A 24,321-nucleotide genomic window follows, 5' to 3' on the forward strand; every position below is an offset into this window, starting at 1 on the left:
CTAATGATATAAGATCCTTCATCAGGCCACACTTTTTTCTTTAAATTTCTATTTCTGACAGTACTGTTAATCATTTGGCGGTCAACTGTATCCTAATCGAACTAATCAATATACGAGACATCAATTTTTGCATCAAAAGTATGGAAAAAGAGTCAAAGGCACAAAAATGAGAGCCAAATTATAGTACTATGTATGGAATTCGAGGCAAAAATCATTCATTAATTGCAATTTGCCACAAGGAACAATGACAAAGTTTTCATATAACGCCTCATGCATTCAATGATTTGTAGTATGCCTAACAAATGCTCATGCCGCGTAATAAAATGTCATTTTGTAAGTACATACCAAATTGTTAACTGAGTAATGGGTAATATTAAGGGTGTACAGATGCTGATTTGGATCGGATTTAATTATTTTTTTATTAAAATATTTCAGTTTAAATTGAGTAAGGTTTAAACATTTTTTTTCAGCCCAAACTGAACCTTATACTCAATAATGGATTGATTTGGGTCGGATGTATCAAATTTAAAAGATAAAAATTGTTTTAAACTTTTTAAAAGATTGTAAATGATAATTAGATAAATAAATATAAAATATAGAAATAATAATTAAAAAGTAAATGATCACATCAATGAGTTGGGTCATCAAATTGACAAATTTAAAAATAAAAATCATTAATCAAATCACCCAAAGGAGAATAATATGAGTTTAAGCGATTTGAAGGTCTGAGCAACAAATTTCGAATAAAAATATTTGGGTTGGGTGGTTGACAAAATAAAATCGGTACTGTTCATGTCATAAGTTGAATTCATTAATTTATAGAATAATATTTTTAAATTTTTAATAAACAATAATAAATTACAAGACGCTAATTTAAATAACTTTTTCAACATGATAATATTTTTACATTGATGTGATTTATTTTAAATGTACATTACAAAACATTTTTTTTTTGTTTTTTCACTTTAGAATTCTTAAAATTTATCTATGCACGAAGTCTAACTTTTAAAAATTTATCCGAATAGTAAGTTGATTTGATTGTTTTGGTTAGAAATATATATTTATTTATTTTTGGGTTGAAAGTAAGTTGATTTGATTTAATACTAATCATGACCAGGTCAAATCCAAACTACCGAAATATTAAAATGATTGAAGCCAGTTGGATTATCATCCTCACCCATTATGTAATTACCCTATAATTGAAACAAAACATCTCAAATCCTTTTTAGTCTACAACTGAAAGTCTTTGTCAGTTATAATACACTGAACTTTACTGCTATACCACTTACTTTTTATATTTTGTGAATTTTAAAAATTTACAAAAGCATTTCCTTTGTAATTTTTGTTAGCTTCATATTTGCACGGAAAAATAGTTTTTATGCTGTAACAATTCAACAGGCCAAGATCTAGTATTTTTCACGACCGTTTTGGATTTCAAAGGAATTATGAAGGACGATTGGACGAATTTTGATTTTCCCTTTTATTGTGTCTTTCATATACTGTTCATTCAACAGCAAAGTCAGAACGATAAGAGTATATACAGTATTTGCTTTGTGTAGTTTACTTTAATAACTATATAAAGGTAAATGCTAACCATTATTTTTACAATATTAGTTAAAAAATTTTAAAAAATTCATTGAAATGCACAAAATTTATTATTCATGATTTTTTTTTCTGCTCTTCTATAATCTTTACAAAAAATATTATTTTTTTATTTCTTAGTCAATGTTGACATTAATTAACAGGACCCTAACTATAAAGATATATACAAAATATGTTGGAAAAAAAACTTATATAGGAACTGGTCAACTGGGAAGTATCATAATTCTATTGAAAAGAAAGAGTATAAATTAATGGATAAATTGACAAATGTATCATACAACACCTGTCCATCCTAGCTGTACATACGAAAATAATACGCAAGATCTAAATGCTTAACTAAGGATTGTTCGTTTGCAAATAAAAATTGATTTGGGTCTTATCCATAAAAATGAAGTTCTAATTATTTAATGAAATCGTATCAATTATTTGAGTAGAAATATCATTTTTTTCGACCAAAATAAGTAAAATCTAACAAATAAATTTTTTTTATTAAAGATCCAACTCAAATAATATCTAATAATTTAATCTTAAGTTTGATTCATTAAACACTTGTACCCTCATGGTTAGGAAAAACATAATTTTTAAAATTGTATCAAATAGACTTGTTCAATTGTAATAAAAAAATACAAAATAAACTGGTTCAATTCATTGATAATTTGAACTCGAAATTGATTTCATTGTCCGTCCTAACAAATCTAAACAACTAGTGGAGCAAAAGTTGGTTAAAAACTGATGATCCCAAAAACAGTACAGCTTGATTTTGTTTTTGATAAAGCAACGATATTTTTTTTAATATTTTAAAATCTTTCTAGTTGGTTTATATATATAATATCCGTATACATATGTTGTTATTATTTAATTATTTATTATGATTTTTTTATCTCATAAAACATGTAATATGATATTTTTATGTTAATTTAAAATTTTATCTAATCCAATTTTCTTATAATTACTAAATTTATTTTTACTTTTTATACTGCTATATTTATTTTAATTAAACAGTCACATTTCCCTTCTCCATACTGCTATATTTGTTATTACTTAATGTATTATATAATATTAAAAATTATATTTTGTTGCTATCTATTTCATTTTTGTTTAATCATAATTAAATTATTCAACCGTATCTGAATGAATGTAACAAACCTTATATCACTGCCTCAAATTTTTAAGTTCTAATAAGTCTTTAATTAAATTTATTTTAGCTGGTTCAAATTAATAACAAAAGTGATGGCACTTTTATGATCATACTTTAAAATTATATTTAACACAAGTCCAAGTAGTGAAATTGAACTTAAATTTCATACTTTGCACTTATTGCATGGCGACAAGAAAAAGAAAAAAAAAACAATCAAAACTTGTTATTTTCTCCTTTTTATAACATTATTTCGTCTGTTATCCATTTCTCATTCTCTTTTACCTTTTCTCTAATAGGGTGAGTGTTGAATAAAGTTTAATTTCCATCATACATATCCCTAATTAAAATCTAAATGTGACATTTCCAAGATTCACATATGACACATACCTAATTAGAATCCAATTGCAATATCTCCCTCACTCACATCAAAAGAATCTAAGTATATCAAATTAATTATTAAGTTAAAAACACACATTAATGATGAAAAATAAATTGCAGACCAGATTTTACATGTGTGGCTCCAGCTTTGGATTCTTGTGAAATGGAAGTTGGATAAATGACACAACACACACAGAAGCTCTCTCCACCAAACACTATTATTGCTCTTAACTACTGTTGCGCTGTAAAATTTTCACCCTTTTCTCTTCTCTTCTTTCCCACCACTTTTACCCCATGCCATCATCTTCTTCTTCGCATAACAAAAACAAAACATTAAAAAAAAAAAAAAACTCAGTTAATGACTCTCACGTTCCACATTGTTGGGCACCCTTTTTTTAGATCCAACTCCAAAAAAAAAAAAACCACTTTCTTTCTTTTTAGTACCTGAAAGTCTCTTCCTTTTTCTTATTTATATTTTTTTTATATTCCAAGAAAAGGTCTTTTTTTTTTTTTTGGTTTTTCAGTGGCAGCAATGACGGAGGTGCTCCATTTCTCATCCTCTTCGTCGCCAGCCACTTGTTCTTCTGATGGCATTCTCCAAGAAGCACCGCCACCACCACCACCTTCTTCTTCTGTGAGCGCGGTGGTGGACGGGTTTTCTACGGTCACCGACTGTGACGGGTGCGGGGTCACATTCACAGACAGAACGCAGCAGCAGGAGGAGGAGCTCTCTCTTCTGGCAATTCTTGTGACCCTCTTGAGGAAATCGCTTATTGCTTGCAACAAGAGCGAGGAGGGCCATGGCGCCATGGAGATTGGGTGGCCCACTAACGTGCGCCATGTGGCGCATGTCACCTTCGACAGGTTCAATGGCTTCTTGGGCTTGCCTTCTGAGTTCGAGCCCGAAGTCTCCACAAGACCTCCCAGTGCTAGGTACGTGCCCTGCTGCTGACTCATCATCACGTTGCTTATATCTCATCATGTCATAATAATGTTTGTTGATATCGCGGATGCTGTTTCAAGTTCGGTCACAGACAGTTAAAACCTTGATGTTGCGGCCCAAATCACCTTAAAACCTTGAATGGTACTATGTTTCTTTGAACGTAAGGGTGCCAGTTTTGTTAATGTGAGTTGGTGAAGTGTATATCATTAATATCTTTGCCATTTTTGAAATTAGCATATATGGATTTTTTTTTTTTTGGTTACCATGTTATCACTATGGTACAGAGTATATATCCATCTGCTTTGTTGATGATTAATTTCCTTCGCAGAACTTAACTGGCTACCTTTAGTGGATTCTTCCCTTCAAACCACTTTTTTTTTTCACCCACAAGACTCAACGCGAGTCCAACGACTTGTTGGTTAGCACTTAGCATATCTGGATTTGATCATGTGTTGTAATGTTATTTTACTTTTTGTGGGGGGAGGTTGTACTTGTTTGTATGTGTTTATTAGGCTCTGTTTCGATGATTTTTTTTTTCCATGAACACTTATAGGAGAGAGGAGTGGAGAAGGAAACAAGAAAGTAGAATGAGTCGTGTGTATTCCGTATGTGAAAATCAATTTATGGAATTAACTTTATAAAAGTTCTTCCATTTAACTTCTCCAAAAGTTGAGATATAAAAGTTGAAATTAACTTGGGAGAAACTCAATTCATTTTACTTTTTTCATTTATGGAAAACTGGAAAAGTGTTTCCAAATTGGATCTTAATATATTATCATCAGATGTCACTCCTTGGATTAATTATTGGGATATATCATGGTGTTTAAAACAAATTACAGTTAGTTTTATCTTCCTTGTTCTATAACCTTTGCACTTCGGTGGGATATAAGACTTTTGTTGTTGTTTGTTTGTTCTATAACCTTTGCAGTGTAAGCTGTGGTGTATTCTGTTTGGATTAATTGCCATTTTCCTAATGAGGTTGTGTGGTGGTTTTCTCTGTTTGGAATATGGATAACTCGAATAAGATCAAGAGGTGTATATTCTTCTCTAGGGCTTAAAAAAAAGAGGTGGGAGGATGCATTTTAATCATGAATGGATTTAAATTCATTAGGGCAGAGATTGATTGATGCTTCTGAAGATTTTTACTGTCTAAGTCTTGTTGGTTGTTGCTTATACTTCGTGTCTATAAGATCTATGATGACTTCTGCCTATTTTATAATGCTTGAGTCACATTAAAAGCCTTTTAATTTGTAGATTTCCTGTTTTATGATGATTTCTGCCTATATTACTTGCAAATGTTATATGATACAATACAACGTATAAATAGTTTTCTTTGAAAATTTGGAAGTTCTTTCAACCTTAGCTGTAATGTAATTGTTGTGAATAAAGATGCTACTTGTCATTATCATGATTCATGATGGAAATAACTAATCTGATGTTTGATTTTTGGGGTATTTTTTTTGTTTTTATTTTCACGTGTAGTGCAACTGTTTTTGGAGTTTCAACAGAATCCATGCAGTTATCATATGACACGAGAGGGAACAGTGTGCCAACCATACTGCTACTAATGCAAAGGCACTTGTATGCTCTCGGAGGGTTGCAGGTTCATCACCTAGATCTTTCTTTCTCAGCTTTGCATTTTGTCACATTTTCTCATGGTGTTGAATTGAACAACTGAACACAATTTAGAATATGCCAAAAGGCAAAATGGCATTCCTGCTTTATAGATCACCACTCTATACAAACGTGATAATTACTTCAATTTACATATGACTACTTGTATGCTCCGGCTTGGTTAAACAGTTTAATTTATTCGTGCAGGAAGAGGGAATTTTCAGAATTAATGCAGATAATAGTCAAGAGGAGTCTGTTAGGGATCAATTAAATAGGGGATTGGTCCCAGAAGATGTTGATATACATTGTTTGGCAGGACAAATTAAGGTATATTAAATTAACAATGAAAAAAACATAGTACATTACATGAAGAAATACCCTAATTGCTGCTTACTATCTATTTTTTTGTGTGAGTAGAGGTGTATCCACTACATATGATAAATTGATTTTGATATTCTTGTGCTTTTCAAGGCTTGGTTTAGGGAACTGCCTACTGGTGTTCTGGATTCTTTATCACCAGAGCAAGTAATGCAATGCCAGACTGAAGAGGATTGTACTGAACTGGCCGGCCAGCTACCTCACACTGAAGCTTCCCTTTTGGACTGGGCTATTAATCTAATGGCTGATGTTGCCCAAGAGGAAGACTTGAATAAGATGAATGCACGGAACATCGCCATGGTTTTTGCACCAAATATGACTCATGTGAGTTCCAATTATTTTTTAGTGAAGAATTTTATTCTTAGTTTTCTTTGGGTGCAAGTAGACATCTTGGAAATCCAACTAAAATTTTACTGAGTGAAGAATTTTCTGCACTACTTGTTTGAAATTGGTCATGTATATAGGTAAAGCTGTAAAAGATTTAGTGTTTCCTTTTGTGTCTTGACATATTACATGGTCATCATTGTGATTTGTGACAATACTTTTACCTCTAGTGAAGTCCTGATAGTGCCATTTTTGTCCATAGAGTAGTGAAGATGCCAATGTGATACAGTTGATCTATCTTATGGTTGGTTTCAGTTACAGAATTTAGTCTTTTTGGTTGCAGATGGCAGACCCTTTGACTGCATTGATGTATGCAGTTCAAGTGATGAACTTCCTGAAGAATCTTATATTAAGGACCCTGCGAGAAAGAAAGTATTGTGTCGTAGAATCGTCTCCTGGGTTTTGTTTAGAGCCTTCTGATGAGAATGGGGACCACAGTCTTTTGGAGTCCTGTCAGCAAGATGACATTGCCACTGAAAATGAAGAGGCCGGGGAAACCTTTGTTTACGAGAAAACTGAATTAGACTGTTCCCCTGAATCTCTCCAAAGCAAATATTCAACTGAAGGAGAATGTGGCAGTTTGATAGGCTCTCCTGAGAATCTGGTTTGTGAGGAGGACTTGTATTGTGAGTTTCCACCCAAAGGAAACATTGAGAAGAGTAAGAGTGGACAATCAAGTAATTCCAGTGCTAAAAAGGGGTCCAAAAGAACCAGAGGCCTGCTCCAACCTGTGATCCATGCAACAGTGGCTGTTGATAAAAAGGGTATTAGCAATCTTAGCCGCATAGATTCAAGATCAGAGCGGATAGAAGCCTGGCGGTGAAAGAAGCATCACTGTGATCGAGTGTAGTTTGATTCTGACATTGTGCATTGTAATTGTAAGTTTGTTTCTAGGACAAGTTTGTGAAGTGGTTCAGATTTTTTTTTTTAATTTCCTCGGTTTGTTTAACTTGTTTGATTTCTAGAATGACATTGTACTGAAATAACATATCCTATGTGTGTTTACTTGTATTCTCAACTTCTCATAATTATTCCTGAATGACAGGCCATTCACCTGTCAATGTTGCAATGGATAAATTAATCACTTCCGGATTCTTACTCTACTTGCTAATGCTTAAGATAATAATATGGTATGCTAGCTAATACCTAAATCACCTCTCATAATATTATATTAATATGGTATCCGTTGACAAAGTCAATAAATCTTTTACACTTATAATATACTATGTTTTTCGTACTCCAAATTTAGGGCCTTCCTGTTTTAATTCCTCAAAATAAAAGTAAGTTGTTTGTTTCAGTCTTTTAAAATAGTAAAATGTTTATTTTAGTTCTTATTTGCTTATGCATTAGTGGAATATAGAATCGCAGTTTGTGGTGGATTTCGATCATCAAAATTTGATTTTTAAAATAAATTTTAAAACACTATTTTTAGCATAGTTAAAAATTGTCACAAATTAAAAAAAAATAATCAAGAATCAGATGCATCTTCTTTCTTCAAAATCAAATCAGATCCATGAGTGAAAAAAAAAACACAAATCATAAACCACAAACAAAAACCAAACCATCCAATACAGTAAATCTTTTGAAAAAAATGCAACCGACCCTGTATTGAATTTGAAGCAGATTATCATGGGGAGGCTAAAAAAAGGATACTTACAAAAAAAAGACTTGGTAAATGAAGTTTAGATAATTTTGAAAGATTTAGAATTATTCAAGATATCAAGTCAAGTGAACCAAGACGTGTTTACTTTCTCTTGCAATTATCTATACTATTAATAAAGAGAATATTTTCTTTTGATGTTTAGATAATTTTATCCTTTTTATATTTAAACTTCTATTACTTTCTTTTAATAACTACATGTTACTCTAATGTTGTTAGTTATTTTTTTTTAGTCTTATTTTTTTTTAACTTCTAAATCTTTTTTTTTCTTCTCTTTTATTTTATTTAAAATATGTATAGAGGCGCTCTCTCCCCCTAGTAGTTATAATTGGTCCAGCTGCAAGAGGGTCATCTACAATTTAGAATTTTTGTAGGTTTTTGGTTGCTCTCATAGGTTTGCAATTGGTGTTATCCAATGTTGAAATTAAGCATGCCTTCTGGAGTTTGATCTCAGCAATTACATCTTGGTTGACTAAGGTATTAGTTATAATAGTATGGACTAACACAACTCCATAACCATCCTAGGGTTGTTCATTTTATGTTACTATGCATGATGTAGTGGGTGTTGTTTCTTCTATATCTGTTAGGAGATAGTTTGTAGCTGCAGCGACATGTTCCCCTCCTTTAAACCAAAAGGAAAAAAAGAAAAGAAAAGAAAAACACGCCTTCAAGGTAACTTGCATTACTCATTTTGTTGGAAATACAAAATAATTTTGTAAGGTTAACAAACTTTTTAATCAAATGCATTTTTATTGGTGATTTTTTTGAGAGGATTATTGGTGAATTAAACAATATATATATATATATATATATATATAATTATTAAGATTAATTATGTTTTTAGTCTCTAAATAAATTTTGATCCGTCTTGATTCTTAAACTTTTATTTCTTTAATATTTTTAATTCCTATCATTAAATGATGATATAGTGATGATTTAATTATTATTTACATTTGGACGACTAAAAACCCCCCAAAAAACACTTGTTAACTTTTCTCATATGCTAAAATGCTTGTTTCCCTTTTTCTCCCTTGATCAACTCAAGTTAATATCATAATCAAGCATAGACCCAAGTTCAAAGTGAATAGAGACACAAGTCCATGTCAAAAACACACACAAATATAGAAAAAAATAGAAGAAAAAAAAGATCTAAAATTTGTTACAACAAACCCAACCCAAAATTTGTTCTTGTTCCTATTATCGCTTGAAACCCACAAACTCAGATATTGTTTCCACTTCTTGCACGAGTCACGTTAATTCCTTTGAAATGACAATCAGGAACAACCAGCAACCAAATCCCCATGAAGGGAAGGGGATGGTAACCAGAAGATGCAACAACAATAGATTTTAAAATATAATTTTCATCTTCATTTCACTCAATCCAACACAATAGCAAAACGTCTCTTCCCTCTCTAGACTCTGCTCTCAAACCTTTTGGAACTCTTCACTTCGCCTCTCTGCCTTTGTAACCAAAGAAAGAAAATAATTAACTCCAATTTCACAATGAATTCTTCAGCGTCTAATCAAATTGGATCTCCGGTCAATTTCTCTTCCTCTTTTCCTACCAAAACAAATTAATCAAATCCAATTTTTTATTTTTGGGTTGTCTAATTTTACATATTGATTTTTTTTGGTACATTAACGAATGATTAAGAAACAAAAGAAACACAATTAAGAAACAAAGGACAAATCCTTCGTGAAGAATCCTAATGACTAAGCTGGTGGAGTAACAAAAAGTTTAGAACTTTGCAATGCAAATTGACTTTGTTGTAGATTTGAATTTGTTTATTATATCATTTTTATCTATTGTTTGTTTTTTTATGCTGGGATTTGATTGAGGCTTGTGCAATGTAACTGTTGATCTTGGAATCTATGGTGTAAAGAATGGAAAGTAGGTTTAATTTGTGGAATCAAAGAAGGGGCATTATATTGAAGGAGAATTATAATTAGATGTATTTGTGGAGATTTTTAATCATTACAAATGATTTAATATCTTTTAAACAAGTTAACAAGCATTTTTTTAGCTTTTAGTCCCTACTAAACGTAAATAAAAATAAAATCATGACCACGTCATACGTAATGGTAGTGACTAAAAATATTAATATAACAAAAATTTAGGAACCAAGATCAATCAAAATTTTGTTCAAAGACTAAAAATTAAAGCATGAAAAAGTTCAAGAAATAAAAACATAATTAACCTAAATTATTATTATTAAAATTTATCATATATAAAAAGGTGGTTGTATCTTACAATATATTTATGATTAGTTGATAATAACACTAAGAATGTATAAAAACAAACTCCCAAAAAATAGTATTGAATGGTGGAAAATCACAATGCCTTGCAATTTGCATTGGGATTCAATTCTAAAGGACATATAAGGCGATGAAAATGAGAGAGCAAAGTGAGAATAAAGCATTTTTGAGCGAGCAAGTGTTAAGTAGCTATAAGCAAATATTCCTCGAGCTCCTTTCAACAATGATAAATTGCAAGTGGTAGTAGTGGTTTGTTCGTGACTATCTATGCTTGCATAGGATAGTGAAGGCTATAACTAATTCCAAATTCCTATTGCTAGCTACTTGGTATATAGCAAAGGCGATTCCAAATTTAATCTGCATAAAAGGGGTTTTCTACAATATACAAAAGTGAACTAAGGCAAGAATTAACCAACTATGTACCTAGAAATCACAGCTTATATACAAAGGGGTGCAGAATAGATTCATCCAGTAGAAACTTTACCTTCACTATTTTTTTTTCTTAATTATCAATTTCGTCATCAACTTATTTTAAATAATTCAATTTAATTTGATCCTCAATTTTTAAAAATAAATCAATTTGGTCATTGAATTTTTAAGAACTTAAAAATCAAATTGAATAATTTAAAATAATTTAAAATCTAAATTAATTTTTTTAAAAAAATTAAGAATTAAATTGAATCTTTTAAAAATTTGAGAACAAGTTGATTCATTTTAAAAATTTATACATCAAACTGAATTTTTTTAAAATTTGAAAATCAAATTAATTCATTTTAAAGAATTTGAAATCAAATTAATAATTAAACCATATTCTTATCGAAAAAAAATAACATCCAGAGTTCTAAACAATGAATACATCCCATTGTTATTGATACTATTTTTTTTATATTTCTCTATTTTTATTATATTTTGTGCATATTTGATAATGATAAAAAAAAATGTGCATATTTGATACTTCATTGCGCCAAGTTAAATCCAAGTCTCAAAGAAGTTAGTATTTATTGCTCATGGCTAATTTTGTTCTTTTATGCAGTTTTTTAGATTAATGTATAAGACCGCACGTAAAAGCAAACATGTCATTATCATTTATAATATTTATATTTTTTATTATATCATATTAATTATCTCATATACATATATTATAATATTATAAACATGCTTAGATAAAAGATTAATTATGTTTTTATCCTTTAACTTTTTTGAATTTTCACTTTTAATTTTTAAATAAAAAATTGACCAATTTTAGTCTCTCATCTTTGTCCATCAATACATTTAGTCCTCATCTTTAAATCTTACTCTTAAGTGATAATGTGGTATTACATTTTACTACATTTTATTGTCTGACGGTTTTCTTTTGTTATCCGTAAACACATGTAGAATAAGAAAATATGAAAAAAATGAACTTTTCTATAATTAAGCTAATTAGTTTCTTTAAAAAATAATTTTAACTTATAATCTAATGAATAAAGTTTATTTCCTTTTTTTTTAATTTTCTTCTTTTATAAATTGTTATAGAAAAATTTATATGTCTAAATATATATTATATCACCTATATTTATATTTCTTCTCTTTTCTCTTTTAATTTCAGTAAAGTATCAAATTAGTTCCTCACTTTTGGAGGTATTGTCAATTTGATCGATTTACAAAGTGTAAAAATGATCATCGACATTACATTTCGTTCTTAATTTCTTTCACCATTTATCTGCCTGCATATATATAGGATATCTATGAAACATTTTTCCGCCGTACTACAAGTCTAGATAGTGGTTTTTTTTTTCGGAACAGCAAATTAGTAGTGTAATCTAATTTTTGTCAACGTAAACTTGATGCACCCCTCAAAAGATAATAAAGATTTAAATTAAATTCATAATTATCATTTGCACATAAAAAGATTACACGGTATGATATAACATATAACTATTGACGTCTTTCATTTTTCTTCATATACACGTATAAAAAAAATCATCTATCATGATACAAACAAGGCCCTGACAATGCTGACATGGCATTGTCAGGGCTAACGTGTCGCACAGCCAGCTATCCAACTTCCCGCTTAAAAACATCACATCATACTTTATTATTATTAATGATTTTATTATTTTATTAATTATTAAAAAAATGAAAACCACTTACCGATACTTTGGTGTTATCCAGGCAGTACCAATACCAATGCAAGGCCTTTCATTTTCCTCCTTTCCCTATTTCAGTTGCATCCTTTTTATTACGTTTTTTAATTTATTACATTGCATTTCTTCTTTTCTCTTTCTGTCATTTGGTACTCCACTGTTTTCTCTCCCCCGTTTGGTATTCCACCATCTTATCGTTCTCTCCCCTTTCTCTCTTCTTTCTCTCCATTTTTTATTTTCATTTTTTCAGAAATCTTCGATTTTTATCTTCAAACTCCATGAATACAGGTTCTTTTCTTGCTTTATCTCAAAAAACTTCAATTTTTATCTCCAAACTCCATGAATACAGGTTCGTTTTCTTGTTTTATCTCAAAAAGTTTTGATTTTTGCCTCTATCCTTGTTGATGTGGTTTTCATGTGCTTTGTCTTCCTGTTGATGTGATATTTGCCTCTATTTGCATTTGTATGCGTTTTTTTTTTGGTTTTTTGTTTTTTTAGCTGCATGTTCATTGTTTCTTCTAAAGATGTCATTTTTATCTCAAAAAACTTTGATTTTTATCTCCAAACTCCATGAACACGGGTTCGTTTTCTTGCTTTATCTCAAAAAGCTTCAATTTTTATCTCCAAACTCCATGAATATAGGTTCGTTTTCTTGCTTTATCTCAAAAAGTTTCGATTTTTGCCTCTATCCCTGTTGATGTAGTTTTCATGTGCTTCGTTTTCACTCCTCATCTTCTACGTTTTCTTTTTTTACCTCTATTTGCATTTGTATGCGTTTTTTTTTTTGGTTTTTTGTTTTTTATTTGCATGTTCATTGTTTCTTCTAAAGTTGTCATTTTTATCTCAAAAAGCTTTGATTGTTATCTCCAAACTTCATGAACACGGGTTCGTTTTCTTGCTTTATCTCAAAAAGTTTCAATTTTTATCTCCAAACTCCATGAATACAGGTTTATTTTCTTACTTTATCTCAAAAAGTTTCGATTTTTGCCTCTATCCCTGTTGATTTAGTTTTCATGTGCTTCGTTTTCACTCCCAATCTTCTTCTACGTTTTCTTTTTTTACCTCTATTTGCATTTGTATGCGTTTTTTTCCGGTTTTTTGTTTTTTATCTACATGTTCATTGTTTCTTCTAAAGTTGTCATTTTTATCTCAAAAAGCTTTGATTTTTATCTCCAAACTCTATGAACAGAGGTTTGTTTTCTTGCTTTATCTCAAAAAGCTTTGGTTTTTGCCTCTATCCCTATTGATGTGGTTTTGATGTGCTTCGTTTTCCCTCCCCGTCTTCTTCTGTGTTTTCTTTTTTTACCTCTATTTGCATTTGTATGCATTTTTTTTGTTTCTTTTTCACTGCATGTTCATTGTTTCTTCTAAAGCTGTCATTTTATCTCAAAAAGCTTTGATTCTTATCTCCAAACTTCATGAACACAGGTTCGTTTTCTTGCTTTCTCTGTCAACGCTTAAATTTTTTTGTGTTCCCGAGCCTTTTCCGACGTTGCTTTCTCTTGGTTTTCTTGCATTTTGGGTTCAGATATGTAGCATTGGGTATTTTTGTGACCGACAGCAACAACGAAGACAACAAATAGTGTCTGACATGAAAAGAACACGTTTGTGATGTATTTCATTTCTCCTTTTGATTCCTGGGTTCTGTCGGTACAAAAGATTGAATTTTTTTGTGTTCTTTAGTCTTATTTGACCGTGGTTGAGTATTCTTCTTCTTTTGCAAGACAAAAGCCACAGATCATAGTATGTTGGATAAATTACAGGTTCGTTTTCCCTCCCCGTCTCCTTCTGCGTTTTCATTTTACCTCTTTTTGCATTTGTATGCGTTTTTTTATTTCGGCTTTTTGTTTTTTCACTGCATGTTCATTGTTAGGTTCGTTTTCCCTCCCTGTCTCCTTCTGCGTTTTCATTTTACCTCTTTTTGCATTTGTATGCGTCTTTTTTATTTCGGTTTTTTGTTTTTTCACTGCATGTTAAAAACTATGATTTTTGGGTTCTGACAATGAAAAATATTGAATTTTTTTTCTCGGCCTTATTTGACCGTGGTTGAGTATTGTTCTTCCTTTGCATTTCGTGTTTCTTTTGTTCTGCCTTTGTTTTGTTAGTTCTCGCAGTGAAAAAGATTTAATTTTTTGGTGTTCCTGAACCATGTTGATCTTTTTGGTGTTCCTGAACATGCTTCATTTTCTTTGCAGGAGAAAACTTTGTTTTCTTTGCCCGATGCTGACGTGGATGCGTCAATGCTTACGTGCGGCAATGTCAAGAGCCCTCATTCCCGCTCAAAAACTTCACAGTCAACCTCCATTTATATTAATGATTTTTATTAATTTTAATTTTATTGTGCATTTAATATTTTTTGTCTTTTGCATTGCTTTTGCTTCGGTTAAGATGCATTTATTCATTTATTTCCATTGTAAATGTAAATATGTAATAATTAATTATTTGTATTCTGTTCCCAAGATGTTTATCTTTCCAATGCATTTTTCTGTTCTCGAGACTTGGCTTTTCAATGTGCTTTTCTTTGTCTTTCCAATGCATTTTTCTGTTCCCAAGACTTGCCTTTCTAATACATTTTTCTGTCATAGTGCTTTTAGTCATTATTATAATAAATTAATTATAATAAGATTGTCTATTATTGTTGATTTAATTTTCAAAGTAATAATATGAGCGAAGGGTTTTATTATCATTTTAGTTCTCTCAGAAATATTAATATTGTCTTATACACGTTAACATTTTTTTGTATTTTGATCTATGTTAATATTGTCTTTTACGTTAACATTTTTTTGAATTTTGAACTTAAACGAGTGATAAATTGTTTTTTGAGAAATTTTTTATTATTTTCAAGGAATAACTTGATAATGTCTTTTTTTTTACGAAATTGATTATTTACTCTAAAAAAATTGTCATTAACAAGTCTACGGGATAGACCTTGACCCATGTACGATTGTATTACATCACTTCCACTAAAGCATATTCATATACATGAAAAAAAAATCTTCAAGTGTAGTTAGTTTTTTTTTTTTTATCAAGGATAAGTTTCATACTTGAATCAAAGAGAAGATATTTCAAAATTAATAGGTTCTTAACAATTAATTTTAAATATTATCATATCAATTTTAACATATTATTAAAAACAGGTTCACTTTTGTAGGAACTTAACATATTATTCCTAATTAGTAGGAACTTAACAATCAATTATATTTAAAAGTTTGTTTTGTGAATTTAAAAATTAAACAAAACGTTAGACAAATTTAAAAGACTTTTCCATTAATAGGTACTTAACAATCAATTTTAAATATTTTGTTAGTATATTAAAATAATAATGATTTTCAAATTACTAAACATATTCTGTTTGGATTGGTAAATAATCATAATTTAGACGTTGAGTTATTCCTAATTAATAGGTTATTAAAAATCAATCTAGAATATTACCATATCAATTTTAACATATTATTAAAGTCAGGTTCCCTTTTGTATTTATTTTCATCTTAATCATAGTCAATTTATAAAAATTTAATCATAATATCATTTTACTTAATAATCAATCTTAAATATTACACTATTAATCTTAAAAATTAATTTTGACGTTCAGTTATTCCTAATTAGTATAAACTTAACAATCGACTATATTTAAAAGTATATTTTTTGGATTTAAAAATTAAACAAAACGTTAGACAAATTTAAAATATCTTTCCATTAATAGGTACTTAACAATCAATTTTAAATCTTCTGTTAGTATATGAAAATAATCATGATTTTCAAATTACTAAACATATTCTGTTTAGATACGTAAATAATCATAATTTAAACCTTTCCATTAATGGGTCTTTAACAATTAGTTTTAAACATTCAGTTAGTCTATTAAAATATTCATGATTTTCTAATTAATAAATATAATAATTTAGCAGTTAAGTTATTCCTAATTAGTAGGTTCTTACCAATAAATTTTAAATATTATCATATCAATTTTAACCAATTATTAAAACCATGTTCACTTTTGTATTTATTTCTGTCGTAATCATTGTCACTTTATAAAAGTTTGATAAATTTTAATAAGCATGTTCTGTTAGGATATCAAAATAATGATAATTTAGACATTGACTTATTCTTAATTAGTTTGAACTAAACAATCAATTTTAAATATTACACTATCAATTCTAACATTTTATTCAGATCAGCTTCAATTTTGTATTTATTTTTGCCAAAGTCATTTTCAATTTATTAACATTTAATTAATAACTATATTTTATTTTTATTTTGGTTATTTTTCATTTCATTCTGAACTACTTAACAATTTTATTAGGATATCGAAATAAACATAATTTGCACGTTGACTTATTCCTTTTTTATTTTGTTTTATCTTTAGTAATTAATAATAATATAAGACGACTTATAATAACTCATACTGTTCAATCAAACGTATTTTCAGATGAGATCTCAATTCTTTTCTTTGTGTGGTCTTATTTCGGTTACCATATGTTATGTTCTATGAATTTTAATTGTAGATTAAATTTGGACGAAAGATTTATGCTCTGTAATTTTTGTGTATGTATTACTTTCTTTAATTTATGGTAGAGGAGATTCAATTAAAAAGAAAAAAAAATGTAGTCAACAATTTAAAGGCACGGGCTAACACTACTAATACCTGATTTTAGTCATATGCATCCCAAAGGTCCTCTAATCAAAAAAAGGGAAAAAATACAACCCGCAATTTTAAGGCACGGGCTAATACTACTAATATCTATTTTTAGTCATGTCCATCCCAAAGATTCTTCAATAAAAAAAAAAGACAAAAAAATACAGTCAACAATTTTAAGGCATGAGCTAACACTACTAATATCTTATTTTAATTATGTGCATTCCAAAGGTTTCTTCAATAAATAATAAAAAAAAGAAATACATCCAACAATTTGAAGGTACGGGCTAACACTACTAATGTCTGATTTTAGTTATGTGCATTCCAAATGTTCTTTCATGTGCCTTTTTCTCATACTTTTATTAATGTTGTAAGTTCAATATCGTTGGGTATCGAACAATTTTTCAATTCCATTTTAATTTTAACTGAACAGTTTATGGTTTATTTTAATTAATTCTGAATTTATTTCGTTGGCTTATATTTTTATCATTTTTTTTTGCCCCTTGATGTTTCATGACTTAGTGTTCTTGATGTTTCATACCTTAATGAGGTACATATTATTCAATCATTTAATCGTTTGGTTCACATATTTTTATTATACATCCTTTCTTTTATTCCAAACAATATCAAACAATATATAATATTTACACATTACCTTAAAATTATGTTTTATTATCTACATGTAACTCAATATTAGTTTCAAATTCATATTTTATTTAATGTATTTTTTTTCTATCAATACTTAAATATTATTATTATCCAAATAAATAAAATTATATAAGTGTGTACCAGTAATAATTTATATTTATGAAATCTCAAATATTAGTATGAACCCGTGCATCGACACGGGAGACTCGCTAGTATACCCTAAAATTAAAGGATACAGTTGCATTCTGGCGTGGAAAAAATATACACATTCGAATGTAAATCTCTCAACACAAGGGTGGAAGCCTAACAACTAAAAGTCTAAGCACTTCTATAGCCACCCATTCATATGCATGTCCACATCATCGGATAAAAATTAAAATATACCAAAAATCACACCCTCTTCTCCATGATAGATAGATAACAATAATACTGCAGCATATTCCCCTTGATTTTTTTTTTTCTTTCTGTTTTCATGCTATTTTCGTGCCTCATTTCTCTCTCGGTTCTCAACTACCACCAAAACCTCCACAATTATAATATACACATACACTTAATTTCTTTCTATCTTCCTTCTTCTTCTTCTTGTGTGCCATTTTCTCTAGAAAATTAACATCGACCCAATTAACTAAGCCATGTCAGTGTGTGGAAGCCTTCAAAACATCTTTGAAAACTCTTCATTGCCAGAAAACCCTACCCTCCTTGAATCCCTCTCCTTCACTGAGATATTTGGTGAACTCCATTTCAAGGAAAACCACACAGCCCTAACCCTAACCCACAACAACAACAACGAATATGTTTCAAACACCACCCCGACAGCAACAACACCCCACAAAAACATGCATCTGTGCACTGAAGGGCTTGGCTTTGAGAGCTCCGATGATGTCGAAGACTCGAAGAATAACGAGGTGAATGGTAGTAATGAGTGCTGGGAAAATGATGTGAGAGAGAAAGAATGTTATGAAAACAAAAAGTGTTTAGGGTTGGAAGATTGGTGTGAATGGAGGACAAGGTCGTCAATTAGGGTTAGTAATAATAATGGGGTGGAATACCCTCCTCCGATTTCGAGCATAGGGAGGAGTGGGAAGCCTTGTGTTAGCTTCATGTCTTATAGGGATAATGGAAGGTTTGTCCTTAAGGAAGTAAGGACACCCATTCAGGAGTTTCTGCATGCTCACAGGGAAGATGGGAGGTTGAAGCTTCACTTTGTGCAGCCAGAGGATGAAGAAAAAGAAGAAGATGGTGACGACGAGGATTATGATGAGGTAGAAAGTGTAGTGGAAGAAGAACATGTGTGAAAAGAAAATGATGAGAGTGTTATAGATATCAAGTAAATGAAGATGATGATGTCTAAGCCACTTGTGGATGAAATAAATAAAATAATAAGTAACTGGAAATTTTTATATTTGTGTATTTTGTTTTCTTTCTAATAATGATAATGATACATTACAGCATCATAAGCTACGATTTCTGTGAAAACATTTTTGAGTGTTTACAACTAGAAATTAAAAAAGAATATGTAGTTATTTAGATCGGTAAGGTATATATTGATAAAATGTTTATAATTAGTGACTAGTGTGCTTGAGTGTGTTATACATCACAAACAACTATTTCTAGGAAAACATTTAATTTTGAGTGTCTACAATTAGAGAAAAATAAGGTATATATTCATGTGGTTCAATAACTCTTTATATTTTGGTATTATGTCAACAACCATACATCTCATAGTTATTTATATGTTTTTTTTATAAAAATTATACATTGATTTAAATTTATTTAATGAAATATTAAAAAAAAAATTAGAAAGAAAAATATAGATTTGATCGATTCAATAACTTTTAATTCAATGATTGAATTGTTATTTATAATATACAAGAGTTATTGAATAGATTAATCCTACCATGATTAAAACAATATTATTATTAAATAAAATTATTTTTAGGAAAACAAATTTTTTACTCCTCATAGGATTATTAGACCCATTCTATATAATATTACTGATATCACTTTCTACTTAATTCTCTGTTACTTTAGTTTTAACTTTTACGTAAAACATGTGTCCTCCAATATTGGGGGAGTGGGAACTGGGGAGAGAATTGGAATCCTGTATCTATTTGTCCCACTTCCACTCTATTGCTATCCACACAAATGACACAGGTTCATCTTGTTTGCTTGAATTGGCTTTGTATTTACAGATTGTATCCAAATTCCAAGTTAGTTTTAATATTTTGCCATTATAAGACTTTTTTGTTTTTGGAATTAAGACTTTCATTTTAACGGGTGTTTGAATTTGCATTAATTTGGTTCCAACAAGATCACATCATTTCACATTTAGCATAGAAGTTTGTAATACTAACTTCTGAGTTTCACATTAGTTACAAATGTTTTTGCTTCTGTATGGGTAAAACCAAACACTATCAATTTAGACTTAGTTAAATTTTCTTTATCTTCTAAATTTGGCTAGTTTTATTACGTTCGGACTTTGTTAGTTAGGTATACAAAACCTGTCATAAGCCTTGAGTATGTAGATTTTATGATTAATTAATATTTGAATTTCTCTATTTAAAAAGTATGAGAAAATAAATTTCTCTATTTAAATGTAGGTTTATCAAGGAATATCTTAGTAAGAAAGTATTCTTGGATTGTTTCCCATTGCTTAACCTCCAAACTCCAAAGCCAGACCAATTGTTTCCATTCTAATCAAAGAACGTCATCACTGAACACTGATACAACAATACATATATTTTTGTGCGACTGCTACAACCAAAACAAAAAATGAGAACATGCAATGCTGAAATGTTCAATCTTCTTCTAGCTTCTTTGCAGTGCCTTTAAGGTATCAAACCAATAACCCAAAAATTGTTATAGCGCCAGCTACAACTGCATAATTCCAGTACTTATCAGTTGAAACTTTGTCAGCTGACGTACTTGTTTTGGCATCAGTTACTGAAGCCCCTGAGCCTGCATTTTGCTTTGCTTCTGTTTGAGGACCCTAAATTAGAGAATATAGTTACCATTAGGTACAAAGCATACATTTATAAATTATAGACAAACAAATGCACAGAGAGAGAGAACAATTAAAATGCAATGGACTTTAAAAAGTATTTTAGCCCAAAGTTTTAGCTGAAAAAAAGCATGGTAAGTGAAACAGCAAGGTCGGTACAAGTCTTTTTTTTTTCACATTTTTCTCTGTTAATTTGTCAATTAGCCTATTTTTTCAAGTTTCCATTTTACCACCCACCAATTGTCAAAGAATATGTCGTTCCTTTCTCCTTGTGTCACTGTCACCTTACCTAGAATCACATTTCATTGATTCATGCAATTTGCATACACAATGCAAGCATACTTTGGCACTGGCAAATAGTAATCAAGTTCCATAACCATAGTAATATTTGTTAGCACTTGTAAGCATGTGTTTCTGAAGATACATACAATAGATTAATTATGGACTCAATTGTAAAAATGTTGCAAGATAGTCAACCAACATTCTTACTATCTTATCTGTTGGGAAATGATCTATACTATCATGGAAAATAAGATGGTGAATGGTACACTTGTTATTTTATACGACTCTACATACATCTATGCTGCTCTGGTGAACCATATCAGGAATCTGTTCACCAGGGATTGGAACTTCAGTATCCAACACATTTACAAAGAGGGTAATTGTTGTGCGGATTTGCTAACTAGAAAAGGTTCTTCATCTGATAAGTTAGTTATTGTGGATCAGTGCCCGCCATTCCTCATTCTGGCTTTACTGTCAGATGCATGCTGCACTCTCCATGTTAGGAGTTAGCTCCTGTTTGTCTTGTTTAACTTTCTGAATAATCAAGAAAGAAATAGAAAAAAAAGACTCAACATATGTTGACTAATAGACTAATTAACTCAATATGTTGACAATATTTCTGTACCGGTGTTTAATGAGCAGCCAAGGATTTCCATAATCTGTGTATACAGTATACTCATCATGCTAAGATATGATAATTTGTGTTGAATCTATTATAGGCAAAATGGAAATTTCCGAATAAAGAGGTGGTGAATTTTCTTTGCTATAACATATTCTCCCCCTGCTTGCTGGTTTCAAAACTAGATAGGTTACTCCTGACAAGCATACCACGAAATAATTGACCAAGCTTTTTATAACATGTGCTAGACCCCATTACAAGTTTCCTCAGGTTAAAGTTATTTATTGTTTTTTCATAATAGCTTATTGTAATTCAGATGTAAAATATTAAATAGGTTGGGCATATACATTGATTGCCTTTAGCATTTTAGAGTTTTTCTTTTTTGTGTAATGATGGCTTTTAAATGGGTAAAACAAGTTAGTTCTAGTCTCCTAGATCATTGAAGTTTGAACAAACCCTACCCATAATGCATCCATCCGTCCATTTGCCACCACATAAAACTGGTAAAAATCCTCTCAGAAAATAAATGCAGAGCAATGATAACCCATCGATTAAGTACTTTCAACTTTCAAGAACTTTCTCACATATTGTACTGAAATCATAAAAGATTAAAAAGAATAATAAGAGGGTAAAATTCAAGGGCATACCTTGCGAGCAAGCTTCTCCAGCTTCTCTTGCCATCATCAAGCACAAACCTCTACTGATGTAGATAAACACTACCAAGAAAGCTAGCATCTCTCTCTACAATAATTGAGAGAATTGGCAAAAAAATATGGATGTATACTTTCTTTTATATTTTTACCAACAGTACATGAAGATGTTGAAGTTGAACAACAATCTATTTTCTAGGCAAGCGAGGCAGACTAAAATTGAAGACTACCAGAGCACAAAAGTGAAAAATAATTGTGTCCATATGTTAGCTGATAGAACCTAAGGCAATCCGTTTGCCCAAATTCATAAGCAATTGTTTCCATATGTGAACATTATCAATGCATACTATAAGCAATTCTCCACAAGCACTTATTTCAACATAGATTCTAAGCACGTTTCAGAAGCGTATAAGATATTGTATCTGCATAAAAACTTATCATACTAACATTCCCTTCATCTCAAACTATTTTTTCCCTATCAACCTTTCATCATCTCCTTCTCATATTTTGCTCAAGTTACTTGGCTTCTAGTTTTTCTTGTTGGAGTTTTTTTTTTTTTAGATAAACTTCTCTATAAATACTTGTAGAATAAGAAAGATGGAAGATACTCTTCTGTTTTTGTTTATTCCTAGTCTGCTTCATGTTATGCATGAGTATGTCAGTTTTGCTAAAGAAAATGGAAGATACAATGAATTAGTTTCTTTCATAAGCTAAAATTAATTTATTAGCTTAACATTTATAGAAACTATCTCATTTAACTTCTCTAAAAATTGAGATGAGTTAATTTTAGTTCATGTGAGAAGAGCTAATCTCATTTTTCTTTCTTATTTTTTTTTTTCTCTTAATAAGTACTTGTGGAGAAATTTATCAGACAGAACTTTAGTCATCAAAATATATGAAAGTTTAATAACACAATACCACCAGTAATGTTGTCTCAATTAAAAATAATAGTATAGAATATAATTCAAAAAAAGAGTAAATAATCAATTCCTAAAACTTTTTCAAGGTTTCATTTAATTTCCTAAAATTAACCACTTTCTTTTTTTCATTTTGGTCCCCTAGTCCAGGGACTTAAGTGATAATAATAACACATGTTTGGAGACTAAGATGAAAAAAATGGTTAATTCAGAGATTTATTTGAATTTTCAATTTTAAAATTAACTCATTTTAAAGTTTAACTTAAGTTTGATAAAAATCCTAATATTCTTTTAGCTACTGGCCTTGAGCAACTCTGAAGTCTAAACTGACCTAATATTCTTTTCCAGTAAAGGTCCAAATATGCTTCTTACAAACAGACAGTAAGAAATTGAAATTGGAAAAAAGCGATCTCAAGAATTAGCTAAAAAAAAAATGAGAGAAAGGGAGGAGGAGATTTTTTGTTGAAATGTTATCTAAAAAAATCGAATTCCATTGCAAAACAAAACAATTTGAATTAGTAACTCCTAGTTCCTAGTGAGTGCTTACATATTTATACACCTCGTTGCTCACTCCCCTAGGTCGCGCGGTGAAGACTTCAAGCTCGGAGGTGTTTTCCTGATCAATGACGTCGAGGAACACGGAATCAACGGTAACATGGCTGTCCACGTGGACCATAAAGTTATGGTTCCACCACATGAGCCTGGCGGTGCCGGCGATGTCAACGGCTGGAATATTGGGTCCTTGGGTTTCGCGGATATTGGGGCTGATGCTGCTCCAATTAATGCTCATCTCCATTTTGACTTCCTGTTCTCCATCGCGATTCACTCAACCAGCTGTGTCTCATCAACGGAGAAAGGATGAGGATAACAACTAAGATGTGGACGGAGTAACGACCTTCTGTTGTAAGAACTAAGAATAACAACACCACGTGCGGTTTACTGCTTCTTGGTCGGTGGTCCATTTTTTCAATGATTTTTTCCTTTCCAATGAAAATTTAAAAGTTCATTTAAAGCACTTTTTATTTACCGATTGTTTCTTTTTTTTACATAAAGTTTCTTATCCAAGTAAAATTAATTTAAGAGGTTTTT

The 24,321-nt window shown here is 30.4% G+C and overlaps 3 protein-coding genes and 1 long non-coding RNA gene across 9 annotated transcripts; 3 read left to right on the forward strand and 1 right to left on the reverse strand.

Annotated features, from left to right (window-relative positions):
- The first annotated feature begins 3,341 nt into the window (after nucleotides 1-3,341).
- LOC114378223 (rho GTPase-activating protein 5-like) lies at nucleotides 3,342-7,531 on the forward strand. Its single transcript, XM_028336779.1, has 5 exons — nucleotides 3,342-4,051; nucleotides 5,544-5,664; nucleotides 5,883-6,002; nucleotides 6,147-6,377; nucleotides 6,721-7,531. Exons 1-5 carry the CDS (start codon nucleotides 3,651-3,653, stop codon nucleotides 7,258-7,260), a joined length of 1,413 nt encoding a protein of 470 aa, XP_028192580.1. The 5' UTR covers nucleotides 3,342-3,650; the 3' UTR covers nucleotides 7,261-7,531.
- A 5,041-nt stretch (nucleotides 7,532-12,572) lies between these two features.
- LOC114379698 lies at nucleotides 12,573-14,759 on the forward strand. 2 transcript variants are annotated; one of them, XR_003659565.1, is made up of 3 exons: nucleotides 12,573-13,907; nucleotides 14,008-14,242; nucleotides 14,675-14,759. It is a non-coding gene; the product is annotated as an uncharacterized LOC114379698 (long non-coding RNA). The 2 variants fall into 2 exon arrangements; XR_003659564.1 differs by having other exon boundaries at nucleotides 12,573-14,242.
- Nucleotides 14,760-18,395: 3,636 nt separating this feature from the next.
- LOC114380330 (protein FAF-like, chloroplastic) lies at nucleotides 18,396-19,058 on the forward strand. Its single transcript, XM_028339332.1, has one exon. It carries the CDS (start codon nucleotides 18,396-18,398, stop codon nucleotides 19,056-19,058), a length of 663 nt encoding a protein of 220 aa, XP_028195133.1.
- A 1,322-nt stretch (nucleotides 19,059-20,380) lies between these two features.
- Nucleotides 20,381-24,198, reverse strand: LOC114378270. Of its 5 annotated transcripts, XR_003659288.1 has the most exons (4): nucleotides 23,780-24,197; nucleotides 22,313-22,406; nucleotides 21,341-21,580; nucleotides 20,381-20,752 (listed from the first exon to the last, which is right to left on the reverse strand). XR_003659288.1 is itself a non-coding variant. In XM_028336837.1 (3 exons), exons 1-3 carry the CDS (start codon nucleotides 24,026-24,028, stop codon nucleotides 20,700-20,702), a joined length of 396 nt encoding a protein of 131 aa, XP_028192638.1. In that variant the 5' UTR covers nucleotides 24,029-24,195; the 3' UTR covers nucleotides 20,381-20,699. The 5 variants fall into 5 exon arrangements, 3 of the variants coding, with proteins under 3 accessions (XP_028192638.1, XP_028192637.1, XP_028192639.1); XM_028336837.1 differs by lacking the exon at nucleotides 21,341-21,580 and having other exon boundaries at nucleotides 23,780-24,195; XM_028336838.1 differs by lacking the exon at nucleotides 20,381-20,752 and having other exon boundaries at nucleotides 21,107-21,580.
- Nucleotides 24,199-24,321: the final 123 nt, after the last annotated feature.

This window comes from Glycine soja, chromosome 12, assembly GCF_004193775.1.
Source record: "Glycine soja cultivar W05 chromosome 12, ASM419377v2, whole genome shotgun sequence".
NCBI lineage: Eukaryota > Viridiplantae > Streptophyta > Magnoliopsida > Fabales > Fabaceae > Glycine > Glycine soja.